Raw genomic sequence first — 20,764 nt, forward strand, 5'->3', positions numbered from 1 at the left:
CAACAACAGATCACAAGACCTGCAAAGAAAGAGAAAGGAATGGACTGTTAAGGGGGTGGGGAAAATTAATCAGAGAACCCATCCCTAAGAAAGAGGAGATGATGAACTGATTAGGCAAAGACTTTAAGACAACTGTCTCATTCAGAGAGCTAAAGTTAAAGGTGGATAGTCAAGAAAACTATGTCTGAGCAAAATAGAAATATCAATAAAGAGATAAAAAACATTTTAAAAGAACCCAAAAGAAAATTTTAGAGCAGAAAAATACAATACCTGAAATGAGAAATTCACTAGAAGTTTCCAAAAGCTGATTTGAGCAGACAGAAAAATCAGTGAACTTGAAGATAAGACAATTGAAATGATTGAGTCTGAGGGACAGGGGGAAAATGATTGAAAAAAAAATTAGCAGAACGTAGGATGTGTGGGACACCATTAAGCAGACCAACATACATGTTGTGAGAGTCCCAGAAAGAGAACAGAGAGAAGGGGCAGAGAGGTTATTTGAGGAAATAATAGCTGAAAACTTCTAAAAGTTGATAAAAGACATGAATATAAACATACAAAAAGGTCGACAAATTCCAAGTAGGATAAACTCAAAGAAACCCACACTGAAACATATTATAATCAAACTGTTGAAAGACAGAAACTTGAAAACAGCAAGAGAAAAGTGACTTGTCACACACAAGGAATCCTCAATAATATTATCAGCAGATTTCTTATCAGAAACCTTGAGGCCAGAAGGCAATGGGTTAATATAATCAAAAGTGTCAAAAGTAAAAAATTGTCAACCAAGAACCCTATATGCAGCAAAACTGTACTTCAAGAATGAGGGAGAAATTAAGACATTCTCAAATAACATCATCCTCAGTGATGAAAGACTGAAGGTTTTTCCACTAAGCTCAGGCACAACACAAGGATGTTCACTTTTGCCATTGCTATCCAACAAAGTACAAGAAGTTCTAGCCAGCACAAGAATAAATAAATAAAGCCATTCAAATCATAAAGGTGGGAGTAAAATTAGTTCTTTGCACATGATATGATCTTACATGTAGAAAACCCTAAATGCACACACTGTCTCACACACACACACATACACACTCATCCCTATTGAACTAATTAACATTCATTCAGCAAAATAGCAGGATACAAAATCAACACCATAAAAAACAGTTGTGTTTCTGCACACTAACAATGAACAATCAAAAAAGGAAATTAAGAAAGCAATCCCCCTTACAAAAGAATCACAAAGAATAGACTTAGGAGCTTGTAGTTAGGAATCAACTCAGCCCAGGAAATGAAAGACTTACACGGTGAAAAGTATAAAACATGGAAATGAGAGAAATGAGAAATGAGAGAAGACGCAAATAAATGGAAAGACACCCTGTATTCGTGGGTTGGAGGGCTTGATATTGTTAAGATGTCAATATTATCCAAAGCAATCTACAAATTTCATGCAATCTCTATCAAAAATCCAATGGTGTTTTTGCAGAAATAGAAGCATCCATCCTGAAATTCATATGGCATTTCAAAAGGACCCTGAACAGCCACAGCAATCTTGGAAAAGAACAAAGTTGGAGGGACTGCACTTCCTGGCTCATGACAGAGCTATGGTAATCAAAACAGTGTGGTCCTGGCATAAAGACAGGGGTATGGGCCAATGGAATGGAACAGAGAGCCCAGAAACAAATCCCTGTGTATTGAGTCAAATGATTTTTCAACAAGAGTGCCAAGACCATTCAGTGGAAAAGGACGATCTTTTCAACAAATGGTGCTGGGAAAACTGGAGATCCACAGGTAAGATAGTGAAGTTGGACCCTTACCTAACACCGCATACACAAGAATTCAATCGAAACAGATTAAAGACCTAAAAGTAAGACCACACACTATAAAATTTCTGGAGGACAACAAAGCTTCATGATCTCGGTCAGTTCAACAATGAACCAAGGGTTTGCATAGACATTTCTCTGAGGGTTATATATACAAGTGGCCAAAGAGCACGAGAAGATGCCCACCATCCCCAGTCATAAGCAAAATACAAAATCAGAATCGAGGTTCACAATGAGATGTCCCCTCACACCCTGATGGATGGCTGCTATCAAAAATACAAACAAAAACAAAAACGAAAAAAAAGTGAAATGAAAAAAAAACAAAACGGTGTTGGCATGGGTGTAGAGCAATTGGAACCCTTTTCCATTGCCAGTAGGAGTGAGAAGTAGTGAGAGTGCAGCTAGTGTGGACAAGGGTATGACAAAGGCTGAAACTACTCAAATCCCCACTGGCCGATGAAGGGATAGAGAAAACATGGGGGTATGTGAGTTTGTCCATATATATATGTACATATATATGTATATATGGGCTATATGATTCAGTCTTTAAAAAAAAAAAAAAGGGAAGGACATTCTGACCCATGCTACAGCATGTGTGAACCTTGAGGATATGATGTGAAGTGAAATAAGCCAGTCACAAAAGGACAAACCCCCCTATAGTTCTGCTCATACAGGTGCCTAGAACAGTCACATTCCTAGAGACAGGAAGTGGAACGGGCTTGCCAGGGTGAGGGGAGGGGAGGACGAGGTGTGATTGCTGAATGGATGTGGGGTTTGAGTTGGAGAAGATGAAAAGTTTCTGGAGATGGGGAGTGGTGACATTTGCACAACCATGGGAGCGTGCTTGGTGCCCCTGAAAGTATACCCTTGAAATGGTTACAATGGTAAATTTCACATTAAGCATTATTTCCCAGAATTTTTAAAAAGGAGGTAATGGGGGAGGGGTGATGGGATGAGAACGTATAAATGTGTAAAATTCTGCTACCTATTCAGGCAAGGGCGGAAGGCTCCGACTGGGCGTTGTGGGCTTACGTTAGCCTGCAAGGCTAAATCGGCAGCCAGTGATAGCTGCTTTCAGGAGCTCCCACCCTGGGACTGGAAGTTCACGGTAGAGGGCCGAGCAGACCACAGCCAGCGTGCAAACCAGGGTAAATCGAGGGACCCGTGGGGACAAGTCTTTTTGGCCCAGAGCACCATCAGCAGTTGGAATGATGATGTGTGTCATGGTTCCAGACCCTGCTGGTAGCATAGGCCCTTGGGGAGGGTTCAGTGGTCTTGGTGGCCCCTTCTTCTCCATGGCAGGCACTGTGCTGGGTGCTTTGTGCACTTAATCTTGGGTCTCCTCTCCAGAAACAGAAGAGGAGGGGTTCTTCTTCCCATTCTCAGCACGTGAAGGCACTTGAAAAGCCCAGGAGACTCTTCACACAACAAAGGGTCATCCTCTGACTCTCTCCCTTCGGCCAGGCCTGGTCCAGCGCCCAGCTGGGCACGGATGCCTGGGAGCCCATCTCCTCTCCAGCCCCCAGGACATGCTTTGCTGACCAGCCAGGTGCTTTTTTTCCATAGGTTCTATATGGCTTTCTGTTCTTTGCAGGTTTTTAGAATGCCAACCAGCACTACCGGGGACTATGACAGCAGAGCAGGGGTTGGAGACTGGCCACCTGGGAGCTAGAGATGTTGTTTCTAAATATGCTCTTGTCCCATGCTGGGCCCCATGGTGGCTTTTTTTCTTTTTATAAGTTGAATTGCCATCTTTAAAATAAGGGAGGTGGCTGGGTGGCTCAGTGGGTTAAGCCTCTGCCTTCGGCTCAGGTCGTGGTCTCAGGGTCCTGGGATCAAGCCCTGCATCGGGCTTTCCGCTCAGCAGGGAGCCTGCTTCCCCCTCTGTCTCTGCCTGCCTCTCTGCCTACTTGTGATCTCTCTCTGTCTCAAATAAATAAATAAAATATTTAAATAAATAAATAAATAAATAAAATCAGGGTCCTTGGGGCACCCGGGTGGCTCAGTCAGTTGAACATCTGACTCTTCATTTTGGCTCAGGTCACGACCTCAGGGTTGTGAGATTGAGCCCCACATTGGGTTCCTGCGCATGGAGCCTGCTTGAGATTCTCTCCCTCCCTCTCCCTCTCCCTCTGCTCCACTCTCTAAGAAAAAGAAAATAATAAATAAATAAAATCAGGATACCAAGCATACAAGTCAGGAGTCCTGACATTCCTTAAATGTGGAAGGTCTGAGCATGTGGTCAGCACTCCCAAGAGTCCAGTGGAGCTATGCTGTTTTGTAGCCACAGCTCTGGCCTCTTCCTCACGAACCTCACCCTGGGGGAACCACGGGGCCCTTGCTAGCTTCTTGCCAGTATTTTTGTGTTGTCCAGTAAAGAGGAAAGTTAGATATTTGGGGTACACACCTCTCTGTCAAACGTTGGGGAATGAGAGAAAGGTTATCCTCTAGGTCTGTACCTTCCCTGTAATTCCACCTGGTCCAACACTTGTCCCTGCAGACATTTCCCCCTGTGTCCCATACAGGAGTTAGGCTTAGGCCACCTAGTCCCAAGAAGTTGTTCAGTACTAGACTCCGACAGCAGGTAGACTCTGGATCTGACAGCACGAATCCCCAGAAGGAAGGGTGTCTACCTGCAGGGTGCATCCCCGGGGGGTGGGGGTGGCACATGCCTCCAACGCAGATGCAATGCAAACTGGCCCCTTCGTTACTGCTAACTGTGGCGGGAGCCCCAGGACCTCCAGATGCTGGGCCTAGAGACCCAAACGCGAGGAGACTGGGTGGGGCGCCTCAGGGGTGGAGGCTGGTCAGCGGGAGCAGGGGACATGAGCAGGGAAACTGAGGCAGAAGCTTATGCCTGGGGTGGGGGGCAGCTGTGACTCAGAAGCCAAGCCCTCCCAGGCCTGCCTTTTCCGGCCATGCCCCCTTCAGCTACGTGTTTCAGGGTGGCAGCGTCTGATTGGCCCCGCCTGGCCTAGTGCCCACCCCTTGGCCAGGTGTGGGCAGAGCCTTCCTGACATCTCAGCACGTGGTCAGTATTCGTCGGAAGGCGTGGTTATTGGGGGAACACCTGCAAAGCTTGGTGTTCTGGCTGCGAGGAAAGGAAATGGATGCCAGGAGGCAGACCCAACAGATGGAGGCACCAGAGGGAGGGACTTGGGTCCGGAGCCAGGATCTGAGCTAGGAAGGAGAGTCGGCACCCGGGGCTGGTGTCCACGGCCCAAACACAATGTGTGGGAGGGCTGGCTTGTCCCAGGAGGGGCCGAGTTGACCCCCATCGCTGGCCAGCACATGCTTCTCTCCTCAGGCCCTGGGCACCGCTGGTCACACTTCCGGAGTCTGCCCACGTGCCCTGGAGTCTGTGCTCTGGGGATGCCAACATTAGGGCCCAGCTGGGCTGGTAGACGGGAACAGGGCCTGTCCTCAAACACAAACGGAGCTGTCCTCAGACACACCTGTCCTCAAGACCCAGCTCGGCCAGGTAGTCAGCACGCGAGCTGGGCACCCGCCTTTCTCTTCGAGGCTTCCTCTGCCTCATCTGAAGGATGGGAGGGCTACGGGCTGAGATGAGGGGTGAGCGTGCAGGGCCAGGCCCCCAGGGCTTTTCCCACTGGAAGGCCCGCCCCTTGGCCCCATCGCCCTATGCAGCGGTGTCATCTCGGGCTCCTCTGTTGTCACCTGCCCCCCTGAGTCACTTGAACACCCGCACCTGACCGAGCACCCACTCTGTATGTTCCAGGTGGGGGCCGGACCCTGGGGTGCAGCAGTGAGTGAGCCAGGCTCAGGGACCCCAGCGAGGGAGAGAGCTTCTGAATGCCGCAGATGTTCTGGGATCGCGCCTGAGCGCTCCAGCTTGGACCAGGCCCACCCTTGAACTAATCGTCTATGTGGCCACGGGCAGGGACAATCTGTGAATTGTCTAAGCCATGCCCAAAACAACCTTCCCTGGGGGTAGGAGCAAAAAGAGTCAGTCCCTAAGTGGCTTGGACCAAGAGTGGAGGAGGGTTGGTTGCTGAGGGATGCCCTGCTGGGGGTAGGAATCCCCCAGCCCACCCCCCAGGAAGTGATTGATCACTGGGCTTGGATGGGCACCAAAGCTCCTGGAGGAGGCAGAACCCACCCTGCCAGGAGCCCAGAGGACCAGCAGGGCCCCAGTCCGGGTGTGCCTAACTACTCCTTTTATTGCAGACAGGCATGCCCCGGACCCTGAGTGCCACCGACATGGTCACCCCTGGCAGCCTTGGCCCACCCCCCACCGAGCCCACAGATGGCGAGCAGACCGGGCAGCCCCTCCTGGATGGGGCTCCCTCGTCAGCCTCCCTGGACACCCTGATCCAGCACCTGGTGCCCACGACCGACTACTACCCCGAGGTGGGTTACCCACCCAGCGGGGAGGAGGGCCATCAGAGCGGGCTCCCTTCTACCACACATGGGGGAGACGCTAGGGCTGGGGCTGGTCTTGGACCAGAGGGCACAGCCCTGCCATGCCCTTGTGAGCACATGTTGCCTTTCTCTGTGTCCCTTTCAGAAAGCCTACATCTTCACCTTCCTTCTAAGCTCCCGCCTCTTCATCGAGCCCCGGGAGCTCCTGGCCCGGGTCTGCCACCTGTGTATTGAGCAGCAGCAGCTAGACCAGCCGGTGCTGGACAAGGTGAGGGGCAGGACAGGAGCCCTCTTGTGTACAGACACTCCCCTGACACGTCCTCATGCATCCACCTCTTGGAGAGGCGGTAATTGTCCCCGTTCTCCTGGGCAGGAGCCCGCAGGGGTTTCTGACTTGTCTGGGGCTCAGAGATAGAAGGGACGGAGTTGGAACCTCTAACCCAGGTGCCATTTCCACTGCCCTGTGGGAGCCCCTGAGCTCATGGCACCCGGGACCCCAGAGCCGCATCAGTAGGACCCTTGCCCTCAGCAAACTCCATTCCACCGTCCCTTCCACTGAGGTGCGCTGATAGCCTAGCCTTCCTCTGCCCCGGCAAGATCCCGCGGGCTGTGACTCTTTACAGGTATGTCCATCGGGCTCCATTGTTACAGCAAGAGAAGCCCAACTACAACTGGCCTAAGACAAAGGGACTTTCCTTGGCTCACAGGACTGCAAAGTCGCCAAGTACCACTGGCTCCCAGGGCTCAAACGACCCCCATGGAACCGGTCTTTCTCCCTCCGACCCTCTGCTCCGTTTTCCTCGAGGCCAGCCTCACCCTCACTCCGGCAGGTTCTCCCTGACCGGTGACCTCTGCCGGTGGTCTCTGCCACTCCAGGCTCACCATCTACTCTTCCCAATTCCAGCGGAAACAGCAAGCCACGTTCTAAATAGGTCCCAAGGAAAGTCCCGAGCTCAGGGGTTTACTTGGGCGACATGCCCATCTGTGAGCAGTCACTGTGCAAGATGGGGGGTGTACCATGTTCTCATTGGCCAGCACTGATCTGGACCCCTGCCAGGGGGCCTGAGGCGCAGTAAGCTGACCCCTGAACCCCAAGGGCTGGGAATGAGGGGGACGGAAACCCTCAAAGCAAACTGAGATGTTATCACCACAGAGAGGGAGACAGGATGCCCAGCAGGCAAAAACAACAGAGGATCCTGCCCCAAATGTGCCTCTGTCCCCCTTTGTTCCCCTGTGGTCAAGCCCCCATCCCTGGGTGGCCTCCCTTTGACCTGACACAGAGAAGGCACCACGCATACCTCCTCTGGCCACCAGGGGCGCTGCCGGGACAGCCCGACCCCAGCGGGGCGTGTGCAGTGCGTGGCTGACGCAGGGGCTGATGGGGCGCGGCCTCTAGGCGCCCTTCACCGGGTGCGGTTGCGCGGTGGCTTTCCTTGCAGGCCCGGGTCCGGAAGTTCGGCCCCAAACTGCTCCAGCTGTTGGCAGAATGGACGGAGACGTTCCCGCGGGACTTCCAGGAGGAGTCGACCATCGGGCACCTGAAGGACGTGATGGGCCGCATTGCCCCCTGTGACGAGGTAGGCAAGCCTAGTGCAAGGGGTGCACCCTGTCTGCGCCCCTGCGCCGGGGACCGGAGCCTGATCCTGGGGCCAACCCCAGGGCCCTCGTGTGTACCCGCAGCCCCTCTCAGATCAGCCCCTTTCAGCCCCATCGGGAAGTCAGGCCCTGCGGAGCAGGCAGGGAAACCAGGCCTGTGGCTCCAGGTCTGGTCTCTTGACCCCTCTCCTGCCCTGCGCTTATGCATGGCATTAGATGCCAGGCCAAGGAAGGACTCACTGGGGCTCTTGCAACAGGGCCCTTGGTCAGTGACCCCTCGGGCTGGCCTGGAGGGCCCTGGTTAGGGAGAAAAGGAAACAGTCCCCCCTCCCCGCTTACCTCCTCCCCCACCCTCCACTGTGGCTAAAACCACATCGCAAAGTAAAGGCAGCCCTTGTGACTTGGAAGGCAGCCAGTGGGGTGGGCATCAGGTACCCCACTCCCTGCCCCGTTCTCCCAGCTGCATTACTCTGGGGAAGGCGCTTCAAGGTTAAAGGAGAACATATCCCCACCTCTCAGGACCAGGGTCAGAATACAGAGAAGGACCCCACAGAGCGGAGGGAGGTCTCCTGGTACACTTAGAAGGGGCGGGTTTATCGGAATCTCCAGGATGATGCTGTGGCGGGCACTGATGCTGCTTTCCCTAGGAGAGAGCATTGCGGGGGGAGTGCAGATTAGTTTCCCTGGTAGGAGGCTGAATGTGGCAAGCTGGTACGCTAGTCGTGGGCCTCAAAGTGGGTCTGGACATGGCAGAGCCCGGTGCTTGTGAAACAAAGGAAAACTGTGAAGGTGGGATGGCAACAGGGAGCCATAAAGTGAAGAGGGAGACCTTGCCTGTGGGCCACATCACATGGCAGACAAGTGACTTAGCTGCTCTGAGGGCTCGGTGAGATGAGGGTCATCCCTTCCTGCCCCTCTTCCTCCTCCTCTGCATCTCCTAATCCACCTGGGGATCCTGACTCTTGGCTTAGGATGCAGCAGGAAATGGGGTCAGAGAAGGAAGGCTCTATGATTGCATGAATTGGGAGGGGTGGGTAGAAGAAGAGAGGGAGATGCTGGCTGACCAGATAGATAGAGAGTTGGCTACCTTGATGGATGGGTGGAGGGGGGATGATAGATGTTAGGTGTTCTGATAGGCAGATGGATTTTTGGTGTGAGTGGTTGTGGAAAGATTGATGGATAGGTGGGGCGGTGGATAAATGGACATACGGGAGGATTAGAGGGTGGGTAGGTGGATGGATGAATGTGGATGGTTGGATGGGTGGGTGAGTGGTTGGGTATAAGAATGGATAGATGGATGAATGGATGGATAGATGAGTGGATAGATGGGTGGGTGGTTGAGAGGATGGGTGAATAAGGATGGATAGATGGGTGGATAGGTGGATGGATGAATAGGGATGGATGGGTGACTAAGGAGGGATGGATAGATGAGTAGATAGAAGAATGGATGGATGATGGATGGATGGATGGATGGATGGATGGAGTGGATGAATGGACGAGTGGGTGGATGGGTAGATGGGTGGGTGGAGGGATGGATAGGTAGGTGGATGAGTGAGTGGCAAACATTACGAAGAAAAAGGAAGGACAGATGAGTGGATTGATGGATCTGAAGGTGGGGGACTGTATAAAAGGGGAGATGGGCAATAGCAGAGAGGGGTGGACGCATGGATGGTTGGATGGAGTGGAGTTGGGTTCTCGAGGGGAGGAGAGCCCAGTCACCTGCTTCAGCACCTTCTCCCCAGGAGGTCTCCAGCAGAATGAGATCCGAACCACTGCCAAGACAGAATCATCCCCCCTTGTCAGGCCTGCCTCTGCCATTGGCAAAGCCATTTCCTGTCCTTCCAACTGCAGTGGTGGGGATGGTGTAAGTCCTGGGCTGGTTTCTGAGGGAAACCGAGCCTCCTGCCAACCTCCTGAGAAGCTGTCAGGCCTACCACCAGTGCCATGCTGGGAAATCTTTTCTCACCGCCCTATGGATGAGAAATGAGTGAGGCCTAGGAATGACTGTTGAGAGCTGCCATCCCCCAGGTGTGGGTTTTTGGAGCAGACATAATTCACCTGAGGCATTCTCATTCCTTACCTTGGGATCCAGTTAGGTGTGCTGAGCGGTGTGGGCCATAATGGGGGTGCTCCCTTGTGTCTTTGAGATCCCCAAGTTGTCCTTGCCCAGAAAGCACCCACTCCAAAGGGCATGTCCTCTGGGTGGTACCTCCCCTCCCCACAAAGGCTGGAGGTGGACCATGGGCTGCTCCCCTCCCAGCACAGAGCACAAGGGCTCAGCCTGGAAAGGAGCTGGTGACCGGTCTGATCAGGCAGGGCCACTGTAGGACTCAGAGCATGGGGTCCAGGTCAGAGCACCTGAGCCCACTCAGACCCCAGCCCAGAAACCACAGCTGCGTGACCTCAGGCAAGGCGCTTCCCCTCTCTGAGCTTCAGTCTCCTCATCAGCAAAACAGGATAATCATCACCATCAGACAACTTTGTAGCAAAGAGTCCCAGCGGTCACGTGTGTTCTTACCTCAGCACTTGGTCAATGTGAGCTGTGATGGGGAACAAATTATTTCCAGAATTCAGGTGTACAGGGCTTTTACTTTAATGGGTACGGAGTTCTTATTGTGGAACGTTTCAAGCATACACAAACACAGAGAAGAACAACCCTGAACTCCCACATATGCATCACCCAGGCTCAACAATTAATCAACATTTTGCCAGATTCACTTCTTCTCTCCCTTCCCACACTTCCCCCTCCCTCCAAATTATTTTTAAACATTGTATCTTTGGCTCCAAAAATATTTCAGCATTTTCCTGTAAAAGATTTCTCACACAGGGACCGGATCAAATGATATAAAGTGCCGCGCCCAAATCAGCAAAGTGAGCACGAGTGTTTTCAGAGTACATCTTTGGGCCAGTTCCTTAACCTCTCTGAGCCCTCATTGTCTTTGTATAAAGAGGGAGGGTGATAAGAGCTGTGAGATAACAGTGGGGCTCGGGGAAGGAGAGGAAACAGCACAGGGCCAGGGGCAAGGGGGCTTCCCCATCAGAGGGCCGGGAAAGGTGACACAGCCCTCTTACCTGCTGCTCCCTGTCCCGAACCCTCTTGATCTCCCAGCACAGCCCTCCACCTCTCAGCATCTGGGAACAAAAGGCCTGAGAGGAGCTGAGAAGGCCCTTCTCCATGACTGAACATGGCCACTGCATCGAGACACCTGCTAGGCACCCTGTGCTAGGCAGGGGACCTGCTGTGGAGGGGCTGTCCATAGGTTGGACTCAGCAGTGTTGGCTCAGGGAGGCCAGTGCCGAGGCTGAGGGGGGGATGCTAGGGGAGGCCCCGAGGTCACAGCTGCAGTAAAGGGTGGCTGCAGAAGAAGCTGATACCATGGGCCCTCCCCGGGGATGGCCTTGCTTTCCCATTTCCATGACTATCTGCTGGGCTGATCCTGCTGCCCTTGGAGGCTCCCCCACGCAGCCCCCTGAGGGCACAGGGGGTAGGAAGCTAACACAGAAAACAAAGTGGTGTCTGCCTGCGAGGGCTGGGCTGAGCCCTTTGCAAGGCATCCTGGGCTGGCTCAGGTGGGATTTTCAAGAACTCCAAAGGACAGAGGCCCTTGACTGTCCAGCCAGAATGGCCAGGAGGCACCTGGGGAGCCACAGTCTTCGCCTTGGATGACCTCTGTACTTGAAACCCAGCTCTGCATACCTGGCAGGTGGCTCAGGAATTGGATGGCATTGCCAGGTTAAGAGGGGTGGAGCTCTGCTGTGCTTGGCGTCCCCCATGCTCTGGAGTGTGCATTCCTGACAGGGACAAGGGACAGCCTCAGCATCGTAAGAGCTTGGTCTCTGGGTCTGCTCAGATGTACCTAGATCTCTCAGCCTCTATCCACAAGGGTTAGGACTCATGAGGACTCATGAGAGAGGAACCAGCACACACCATCCCCCTATTCAGAATGGGGTAGAGAAGATTCAGGAAAGAACCAACAGATGAGCTTGAGGTCAACACTGCCGGGTGAATTTTGAGGGAATTCGCAAGCAGAAAATGATCATCATTGGGGGTGAATATATTGGTTCAGAAGAAACAAGTCTTCCGAAATCAACTGCGTATTTTTAAAATAGGGTAAGTCTGTGGTTCTGTCAGACTCTAGGCACAGACACGCTGTGCCCTTGACTTCAGGAGGGCTCTGCAGTCCTCACCGGTGAAGCAGGCCAGCTAGAACCAGGGAAAGGCCACGTTCATCCCCTCGGTACATCGTGTCCGTGAGCCCCTCCCAGGTCCTTCATGCTGGGGATGAGCAGACGGTGACCTGGTGTAATCTGCGTGTGGCTGGTAGAGCAGAGAGAGGAGACGCACAATCACTTGATCGAGCCTTGGCCAAGGGTGGGGAGGAAGCCCAGTGCTCTGAGGTCGCAACCATGAGAAGAACATAGAAGAGAGAGAGGGCTGCACAGGCCCTCCCGGGGTCACCCCTTGGGGTGAGAGCCAGGGGAAGGGGCTAAAAGGATGGTGGAGTGGCCTGGGTCTGGAGCACTGAGAAGGGGGACAGAGGCCATGTGGAAGCCATTGAGTGTGGCCACAGCTGACATCAGGACCCCCGAGCCCCACGGGACTTCTGTCTTTGCAAAGGCACTGGGGTATTTAAAGGAAGAGGGATGCAGAGGTTAGACGTGCATTTTCAACAGACATCTCTGGCTGTGGAGTGGAGTGGAAGGAGCCCAGAGCCTAGGCAGGGATGCAGGGGGCCCTCCGAGGGCCTGCAGCAGAGACAAAGCATGCACATTGCAGAAAGCAAAATCAGGAGGGTCGGCGATGGCCAGGAGGGCTGTGTGGGAGATGGTGCTTGAGGATGGCCCCGGCCTGAGCCCCGGACACGAGTGCTTCAGTTGCTCCAGTCACTGAGACAGCGATGCGGACAGAGGAGGCACCTTTGGGCAAGGGGAGCAAGATGGCCCCTTACACACGTTGGGTCGAGGTGGCCCCTTGGCCATGTGGCTCTGGAGAGCTGAGAAGAAGCTGCACGTGAGAGATGAATGTTGTCCACACAGATGCTGAATGATGCTCTGGACATGACCCAGCATATCCAGGACCAAGGGACAGACGGCAAGGGAGGGGTCCCAGACACAGGTGGGCTGGGGGGATCTCCAGCACGGAAGGATGGTGCAGACGAGCCTGCCGACAGTCCGAGGCAGGAGGAACCGGAGGCAGATGCAGCCTGAGAGAGGGCCCCAGGCTTTGCCGATAGACTGAGTGAGGAGAGAGATGGGGGTGGGGGGCGGTGCGGGTGTTGGGGTTCACAAGATGGACCCAACTCCTGTGAAGACCTGACCAGCAGCGTGCTAATCACACTCTTGGACCTGCAGAGCTGAGAGGGGCTGCTCCTTCCGCAGGCGATGGACGGAAGACTTGGACCTCAGTTTACCCCCATACCATCCAGCTGAGCAGTGGGCCTGGCCCCCGGGGCTCTGGGAGCAAGAGCTAGGGTTCGGGGACACCCGCCCCTGCTCCCAAGCCAGTTCCTCAGTTTGCTGGAGCTGAATCAACCTCTGGGTGGGGGAGGCCCAGCTGACAAGTTCGGGGGCTCTGTCTGTGGATTAGTGACCAACCCCTTGGGAATGGTGGGCCTCAAGTTTCGTAAACACAGCCAGTCTGATGGTGCCTTCCTCGAGAAACGGGGGTTTCTGACGGGAATAATCCATTTCCCTGTTGGGTGTGGGAAGGCGGGTGCCCCTCCGGCGGGGGGTGGGGCACAGCCTCTCCTCCCTGTCCCCCATCCAGGACAGCCCAAAGCAAGCATATATCTGTCCGAGCTGCATGGTGAGACACTTTTGTTCGCAGAAGTGGTTAGTAAAGGCCCGCCAGGGGCCCAGAGCCAGACCCTGCTCTGCCCACAAGAGGGGACCACGCAGGCTTCCCTGCCCCCGCCAAGCTGTCGCTCTAGTGGGGCAGTATACCGCCCTGGTCATCTCCCACAGTGGCCCCATAGGGAAGTCACATCGGGTGACCTGGGTAAGTACTGCTGGGGCACAGATAGGAAGGCCTCTCAGAGTCGGGAGAGTGGAGGGCGTCCCCAGGGCAGGGGTGGGGCAGAGCCCATTCCACATCTCCCTCCTTTCTCCCTGCCTCTGTCTACCTGGCAGTGTGCACCCCAGCCTGTCCCACTGCCCAGAGAGCAGGGGCAGCCCCCAGACCCTGGTCTCCCTCCCCGACAGGTGCTCCTCTCAGCTCCCACTGGTCATCCTGCAGCCTTTCCCTGCCACCCTGGGCTGGGTCCTGCTTCAGGGTGGACACGGGGGTGGGCACAGCCAGCCACAGCTCACAACCCGGCCAGCCCAGAGCCTCAGAGGCTAGACACGAGGAGATGGGTGTTCGGGCCTGAGCTCCTCTCTCTCCACCTCCTCTCCAGGCATACCGAAAGAGGATGCAGCAGCTCCTACAGGCTCTGCACCAGAAGCTGGCTGCCCAGGGCCAGGGCCCGGAAGGCCTGCTGGGCGCCGACAAGCCCATCTCCTACAGGACCAAGCCACCCGCCTCCATCCACCGGGAGCTCCTTGGCGTCTGCAGTGACCCCTATACTCTGGCCCAGCAGCTCACCCATGTGGAGTTGGTGAGCAGGCCTGGGCCCTCCTCTAGCCAGACCCAGAGCCAGGAACAACTGAGGACCGGCCATCCCTGGCCTCCCGCCTTGTGTCCATGTAACCCTGGGGCTTGAGCCTGTCACAGCGGGGCCAGCTGGGCACCTCCAGGGTGCCCTGGCTCTGGGATGGTCTCTCACCATTCCAGCAGGAGGGTTGGATATACTGGGCCTGCCTAGCTTGGACCCGGGGCCTGCCTGAGAGTCTGGGCCCTGGACAGAGGAACTGGGTTCAAATACTGGCTCTGCCACCACCAGCTGTGTGTGCTTCACACTATGAGTGCCTTCCTTACCAAGGCCTCAGTTTCCCCATGTAGGACTCGCAGACATACTGCACCCACCCTAACCTTCCAGAGAAGTCCAAATTCGAGTCCAGACACCAGTCTGGCCTCCCACATGTTGGATTCCTTAAAGGTGCAGAGGCCGAGGAGAGAGGGGAGGTGGGGCCATAGGTCTTCTCTTTTAAACCTCTACCATTTATGGCTACCTTACTGCTTTCCGGCACTATACTCAGAACTTAATGCGCACCATCTCGTTTCATCTTCCCACACCACGCCGAGGAGGTGCTATTATTATTCCCTTTGCACCAATGAGGAAACTAAGGCCCAGAGAGGTAAAGAGATTTGCCTAAAGTCACACAGTAGAAGGGACAGAGCCAGGATTTGAGTCTGACCCAGACCTCCCCTGGAGGGAGCAGGTTGTTTCAGTTTCCCAGTTTCGAGCCGGGTTTCCTGGGTCTCGCATCTCCCAAGCACGCCCTACGGGGACCTTGCCTTCTGCCCCCCATGAGCTTCGGCAGCCCCTGGGCATGGGAAAAGAGGGGTGCCTCCTTCAGGATGGTTTCAAGCTCTGTGACAACCCAGAATGGGGTTGTGGAGCCCTAGGGAGAAGGGAAGCTGTCCAGAGACCATCCTGGATGGGCTGAGAGGCAGGAAGCCCGCAGAAGTACCATGCCAGGCCCTGGGTGGGCACCTCCCTCCCCACACCTTCCTCCCTTTCCCGACTCCTCTTCTCCCTTCTGGTGCAGGAACGGCTACGGCACATCGGGCCTGAGGAGTTTGTCCAGGCTTTTGTGAACAAGGACCCTTTGGCCAGCACAAAGGTAGAAGGCCCTTGGACAGGCTGTCCCACCAGTGACCCCAACCCACTGGCCTCTCTGGGAAACGCCCTGAGTGTCAGCTGGGCGAGCTTCAGAGGGGCCCGGGGCAGAGCCAGTGGGCTTTGAGGGGCTGCGTCCACTCCACCCGTGCCCCTCCAGCCCAGCAGACCTGAGTCCTGGGGAAGCCAGCCGGTCACCCACCCAGCGAGAGCGGAGGGCAGGGGTGCGGGGGTGCGCGGAGCTGAGGCCCCAGGTTGGGAGCAGAGTGGAGCGCACCCCAAGCTCTCCTGGCGCGTTCCAGCGGGCGCTGGTGCCCTCCAGCGGCCACCCGGGGTAGTGCGCGCTCGTGCCCTCCTCCCAGGAAAGAATACCAGCGAGCGAGCTCTTCCGTCTAACTGTGGACAGGGCCCACACGCGGGATTTCGGGTTTGCCCCTCCTCTGTCAGAGCCCAACCTCTAGGGTGCCTTGTGCTTATCAACCGGGTGCACTTCGAATCAGAACTGGAAACGTTGTCTTCTGTAATTAAAGAGGAGAAACTACACAGGAATGCCTTTTCACCTCTTGGATAAGCGGGGACAAAACACGGCGGGTGTGTAGGGAAGGACACATTCACATACATGGCTGGTGGGGGAACTGGCCCTGCCCTTTTGGGGGGGCACTTCGACAATAGTATCAGTGCTTAAGATGTACACCCTTGACCTCAACTTTCAACGCCTCGTAATTTATCGTGTGGATATACACACCCATGTACACAAAGATGCATGCATAGAGGTATTTGGGATATACTGTGGGAATCATGGCCAAAGGCTGGAAGCAACCGAGCTTATCATCAGCGGGGGCTCCATTACAAATTACAGGAGGTCCACACACGGAATGCTCTGGATCTATTACAAAGAATAAGAGTGGCTAGAAGTAGAGAATGATCTCCCAGATCCATCACAGAGAAAAAAAACTAGAGCAAAGAGCAGTGACAAAGAGGATGTGGCCATTTGTGTAACAACAAAAAAAAGGAGGGTGCGTCATACCTGTTCATACAACACATGCGTGTACACAATCACTGGGTACTCTTGGGAGCCCCGCTCAAGCACGGGGGTTGGAGTGGGAAGGAGGCTTGGCTGCTCTCACCGGGTTGTTTTTGAGGTTCGGTTTTGGTTATGGGTTTGGTTTTTGGCCATCTCTAAGAATTATTTTTTTATTGTGAAGTGCATCAGAGATTGTCCATGACCTCTCTTCACCCACTCTACGGTAAAGGAGGGTGTGTGGTTGTTTCCAGCCTCTTGCTATTATAGATACTGCTGCTGTGAACATTCTTACACGTTTCCCTGTCCATCGGTGCATATTTTTCTAGGGCATCAGTTCTCAAATGACTTGGTCTTAGTACCCCTTTATACTCCTAAAAATTACGAAGGGCCCCAAAGAACTTTTGCTTATGTAGATCACATCTACCAATATTCATCAGGTTAGCCATTGCAACTGATAATTTTTAAAAGATTTGTTCCAGATAGCAGTAATAACCTATCACATGTTCACTTCAGTAACGTATTTTATGGAAATAACTAGATTTTCCAAAGTAAAAAAAAAAAAATTACAGGGAAGAGTGATACTGTTTTAGAGTATTTGTACAAATCTCTTTAATGACCAACACAACAAAAAGAGAACTGGAGTCTCTTATCTGCTTCGCATTCAATCTCTTGACATACATTATCTGGGTTGAAAAATCCAACCTCTCACAAATATGTAGTTGGAAAAGGGGAGAGTATTTTTACAGCATTTGGAGATTAGTGAATAGTTTTCTTTGATACTATGCTAAAACTCGGCAGGTGGTAGTTTTTTTTAAGATTAGTTGCAATTTGGAATCTGAAAATGTATCAGTGGACTTTGAGTCCTCTGTTACATTAAAACCCATTGGTCTGTCTTGCATCTTGAATGGATCTTTTGCCTGTGCATGATTTTAATAACATCATATGTTGGTCGTTTGGAACGACACTCATGTGAGTACATATGAATTCATTGAACCAGGCTGATCTTCCAAATATTGGTACATTTCATTATGTGATATTTTAAAATCATATCCATTAATGTCATTACTGATCTCATCCTTCCAGAAGAGCCTGTGGGTATTGGGAAAGTGTCAAGGTCACAGACGGGGATACGTGTCTTACGAGTTCCCAATTCTCTCTTGAAACTTTGAATTTTATCACTGACAACAAATACCATCAGTTACTTCCTTGAAGTGACGGGTTCATTTGGTTGATTTTCAAGAAAAAATCAACCAGGATGCTTGAGTGGCTTAATTGGTTAAGTGTCTGCCTCCGGTTCAGGTCATGATCTCAGGGTCCTGGGATCAACCCCCCGCATCAGGCTCCTTGCTCACTGGGGAGTCTGCTTCTCCCACTCTCTCTGCCTCTCCCCCTGCTCATGCTTGCTCTCTCTCACATATAAATAAATAAAATATTTTAAAAAGTATATCAGCCAAACATTGAAGTCTGAAAAAACCGTGGTTGGACAGTCCTTCTTTGGAATAGATATGGTTCCATGAGAAAAGTGGCCAGTTCTGCTCAGAAGTCAAAGACACTAGTGCTTTTCCTCTAACCTGACTTCTCTATGCAGCAGACATTCTTTTGTGTACTGCTTCGTCACATAGAATACCAAAAAGATGTATTCACAAGATTGAGATTTTTTTTTTCCCAAAGATTTTATTTATTTATTTGACAGCGAGAGATCACAAGCAGGCGGGGGCGGGGGGGGGGGGAAGCAGGCTCCCAGCAAGGAGCTGGATGCGGAGCTCAATCCTAGGACCCTGGGATCATGACCTGAGCTGAAGGTAGAGCCTTTAACCCACTGAGCTATCCAGGCTCCCCGAGATTTATTTTTTTAAAGATTTTTATTTATTCACTGGAGCGAGAGCACGCACAAGCAAGGGGAGCGGCAGGCAGAGCGAGAAGCAGGCCCCCACTGAGCAGGGAACCCAATGCGGGACTCGATCCCAGGATGCCAGCGTCATGACCTGAGCCAAAGGCAGATGCTTAACCGACTGAGCCACCCAGGTGCCCCAAGATTGAGATTTAATAAAATTGAACAGTTCGCCTCTTCCAGGACATGCTGAAGTCACGCTCCACATTTTTCTTGGACTAGAAACGTGTGATAGTGAAAAATACAATGACCATGAGTATGATTTGGTGACTATCTCGTTGGGGCTAAGGTGGGAGCAATTTCACCCACTAGTCTTCTACACCTCAGTGCAAACATCAACACAATGAAAAGACAGTGATGTATGAACATGAAACTAGTTGTGCCTTTGGGGAACTGGTCTCCACAATATGTCCGGGAGGGAAATCATGGTGGCATGGGCCGGGCTGGTGAGGCTCCCCGCAGGGAGGGAATCTTGCTTCGCATCTCAATGACCCTTGAAATTGTCAGACCCTTCAAGGGAGCATCTCTCTATATTCCTGTTTTCTCTTCTATGAGATGCTTGTCATCCAGTTTCCTATTGGTGATTTGGCTTTTTCTTAAGGATTTTTAAGAGGTTTTTTGGTGGGATTTTAAAAAAATATATGTACTAGATGACTATTTTTTGTCGGTTAGATGAGTTGCAAATTTTCTCTTCCTGTTTTTTTGGACGGGGGTTTGTTTTGTTTCTTGTTTTGTTTTGCTTTCGCTTTTCATTCTCATTATTCTGTGTCTGGATCAGGAGGTGTTTTTAATTTTAACTGAATCGAATTTACTAACCTTTTCCTTTATTTTTTTTGGGGGGGGGCGCTTGGGAGGGGAGTTAGGAAATCCCTCCGTGCTCCCTACCCAGATCATAAAGATAATCTACAGCGTTTTCTTTGAGAAGTTTTAATAGTTTGCCCTTCATGTTGAAGCCTTGAATTTGAAATTCACTTTGTGGGGGCACCTGTGTGGCTCAGTGGGTTAAGCCTCTGCCTTCGGCTCAGGTCATGATCTCAGGGTCCTGGGATCGAGTTCCACATCAGGCTCTCTGCTCAGCAGGCAGCCTGCTTCCCCCTCTCTCTTCTGCCTGCCTCTCTGCCTACTTGAGATCCCTCTCTCTCTGTCAGAAAAAAAAAAAAAAAAAAAAAACCTGAAATTCACTTTGTGGCTATGGCTTGAGGTCGAGATCCATGTTCATGGTTTTCCACACAAAGAGCAAGTGTTCCTGCACTACTTTTTAATGTAGCATCTTGCCTGCCTGTCCACTCGTCAGTTTTTCTCTCTCTGTGTCAGTATACATCGTCTTCTTGATTATGGTCGTGTGCTGGGTTTTTTCCTCCCTATCTGGTGAAACAAACCCTCCTCATTTGCGTGGCTTGGCCATTCTTGGCCCTTTGTTTTTCTATTCGAAATTTTATATCCTTTTCCAAATTCCGTGAAAAATCCTCTACTGGGATTTTGTTAGACTATATGAAATACAGACCAATTTGGGAAGAATTTTCCTCTTCGTGATACCGAGTTCCCCTGACCCATACAAATGGTGTGTCCCGCCATTTACTTAGATCTACTCCATAATACCTTTCTAATGTTTTATAACTTTCTCCGTAAAAATATTAAACAGATTGTTATGGGATGCCTGGGTGGCTCAGTCGGTTGAGCATCTGCCTTTGGCTCAGGACACGATCCCAGCATTCTGGGATCGAGTCCCACATCGGGCTCCTTGCTCCACAGGGAGCCTGCTTCTCCCTGTGCTTCTGCCTGCCACTCTACCTGCCTGTACTCTATTTCTCTGGCAAATAAATAAATAAAATCTTAAAAAAATATATTAAACAGATTGTTAGATTTTTTTCCCCACTGGGTTCCTTATGCATATTTTTGCTATTACTTATGGCATCTTCTATTGTACTTATTTCTGAACTGCTTATGTAGTTTATGGAATGGCATTAACTTTTGTATATCAACTGTGTATCTGATGATATTATGCATTATTGTTAATTCTAATAGTTTTTCTGTGTTCTTTGGTGTTTTTCACATAGACAGTTATATCATCTGGGAATAATGGCAGTTTTGTTCCTTCCTTTCCAATCCTTATTCTTTTTATTTCTAGGGTAGTCATACAAAGAATCCTCCACTGATAAGAGTGGACATGAATAACAGATGGGTCCTATTTTTTAAATCTTTGAAATGTTGGGATTACTAGTTATTGCAGAATAACCCCGCTAAGTCTGACCAATAGGATTTCTTTTTCTTGCTTATTGTGCTAACTAGTACTTCTGGCAAAATGTTAAATGGAAGTGTTGCTAGC

General features: G+C 51.8%; 1 protein-coding gene across 1 annotated transcript in view; it reads left to right on the top strand.

Annotated features, from left to right (window-relative positions):
* Positions 1-7,589: 7,589 nt before the first annotated feature.
* Positions 7,590-20,764, top strand: part of RASGEF1C (RasGEF domain family member 1C) — a 32,083-nt gene continuing 18,908 nt past the window's right edge. The window contains exons 1-3 of the mRNA XM_080804429.1: positions 7,590-7,783; positions 14,198-14,398; positions 15,453-15,527. Of these exons, the coding sequence (XP_080660555.1) occupies positions 7,757-7,783; positions 14,198-14,398; positions 15,453-15,527 (303 nt within the window). The 5' untranslated portion in view covers positions 7,590-7,756. The remainder of the gene's footprint in view (positions 7,784-14,197; positions 14,399-15,452; positions 15,528-20,764) is intronic.

This window comes from Martes martes (genome assembly GCF_963455335.1).
Source record: "Martes martes genome assembly, chromosome: 5".
Classification (NCBI taxonomy): domain Eukaryota; kingdom Metazoa; phylum Chordata; class Mammalia; order Carnivora; family Mustelidae; genus Martes; species Martes martes.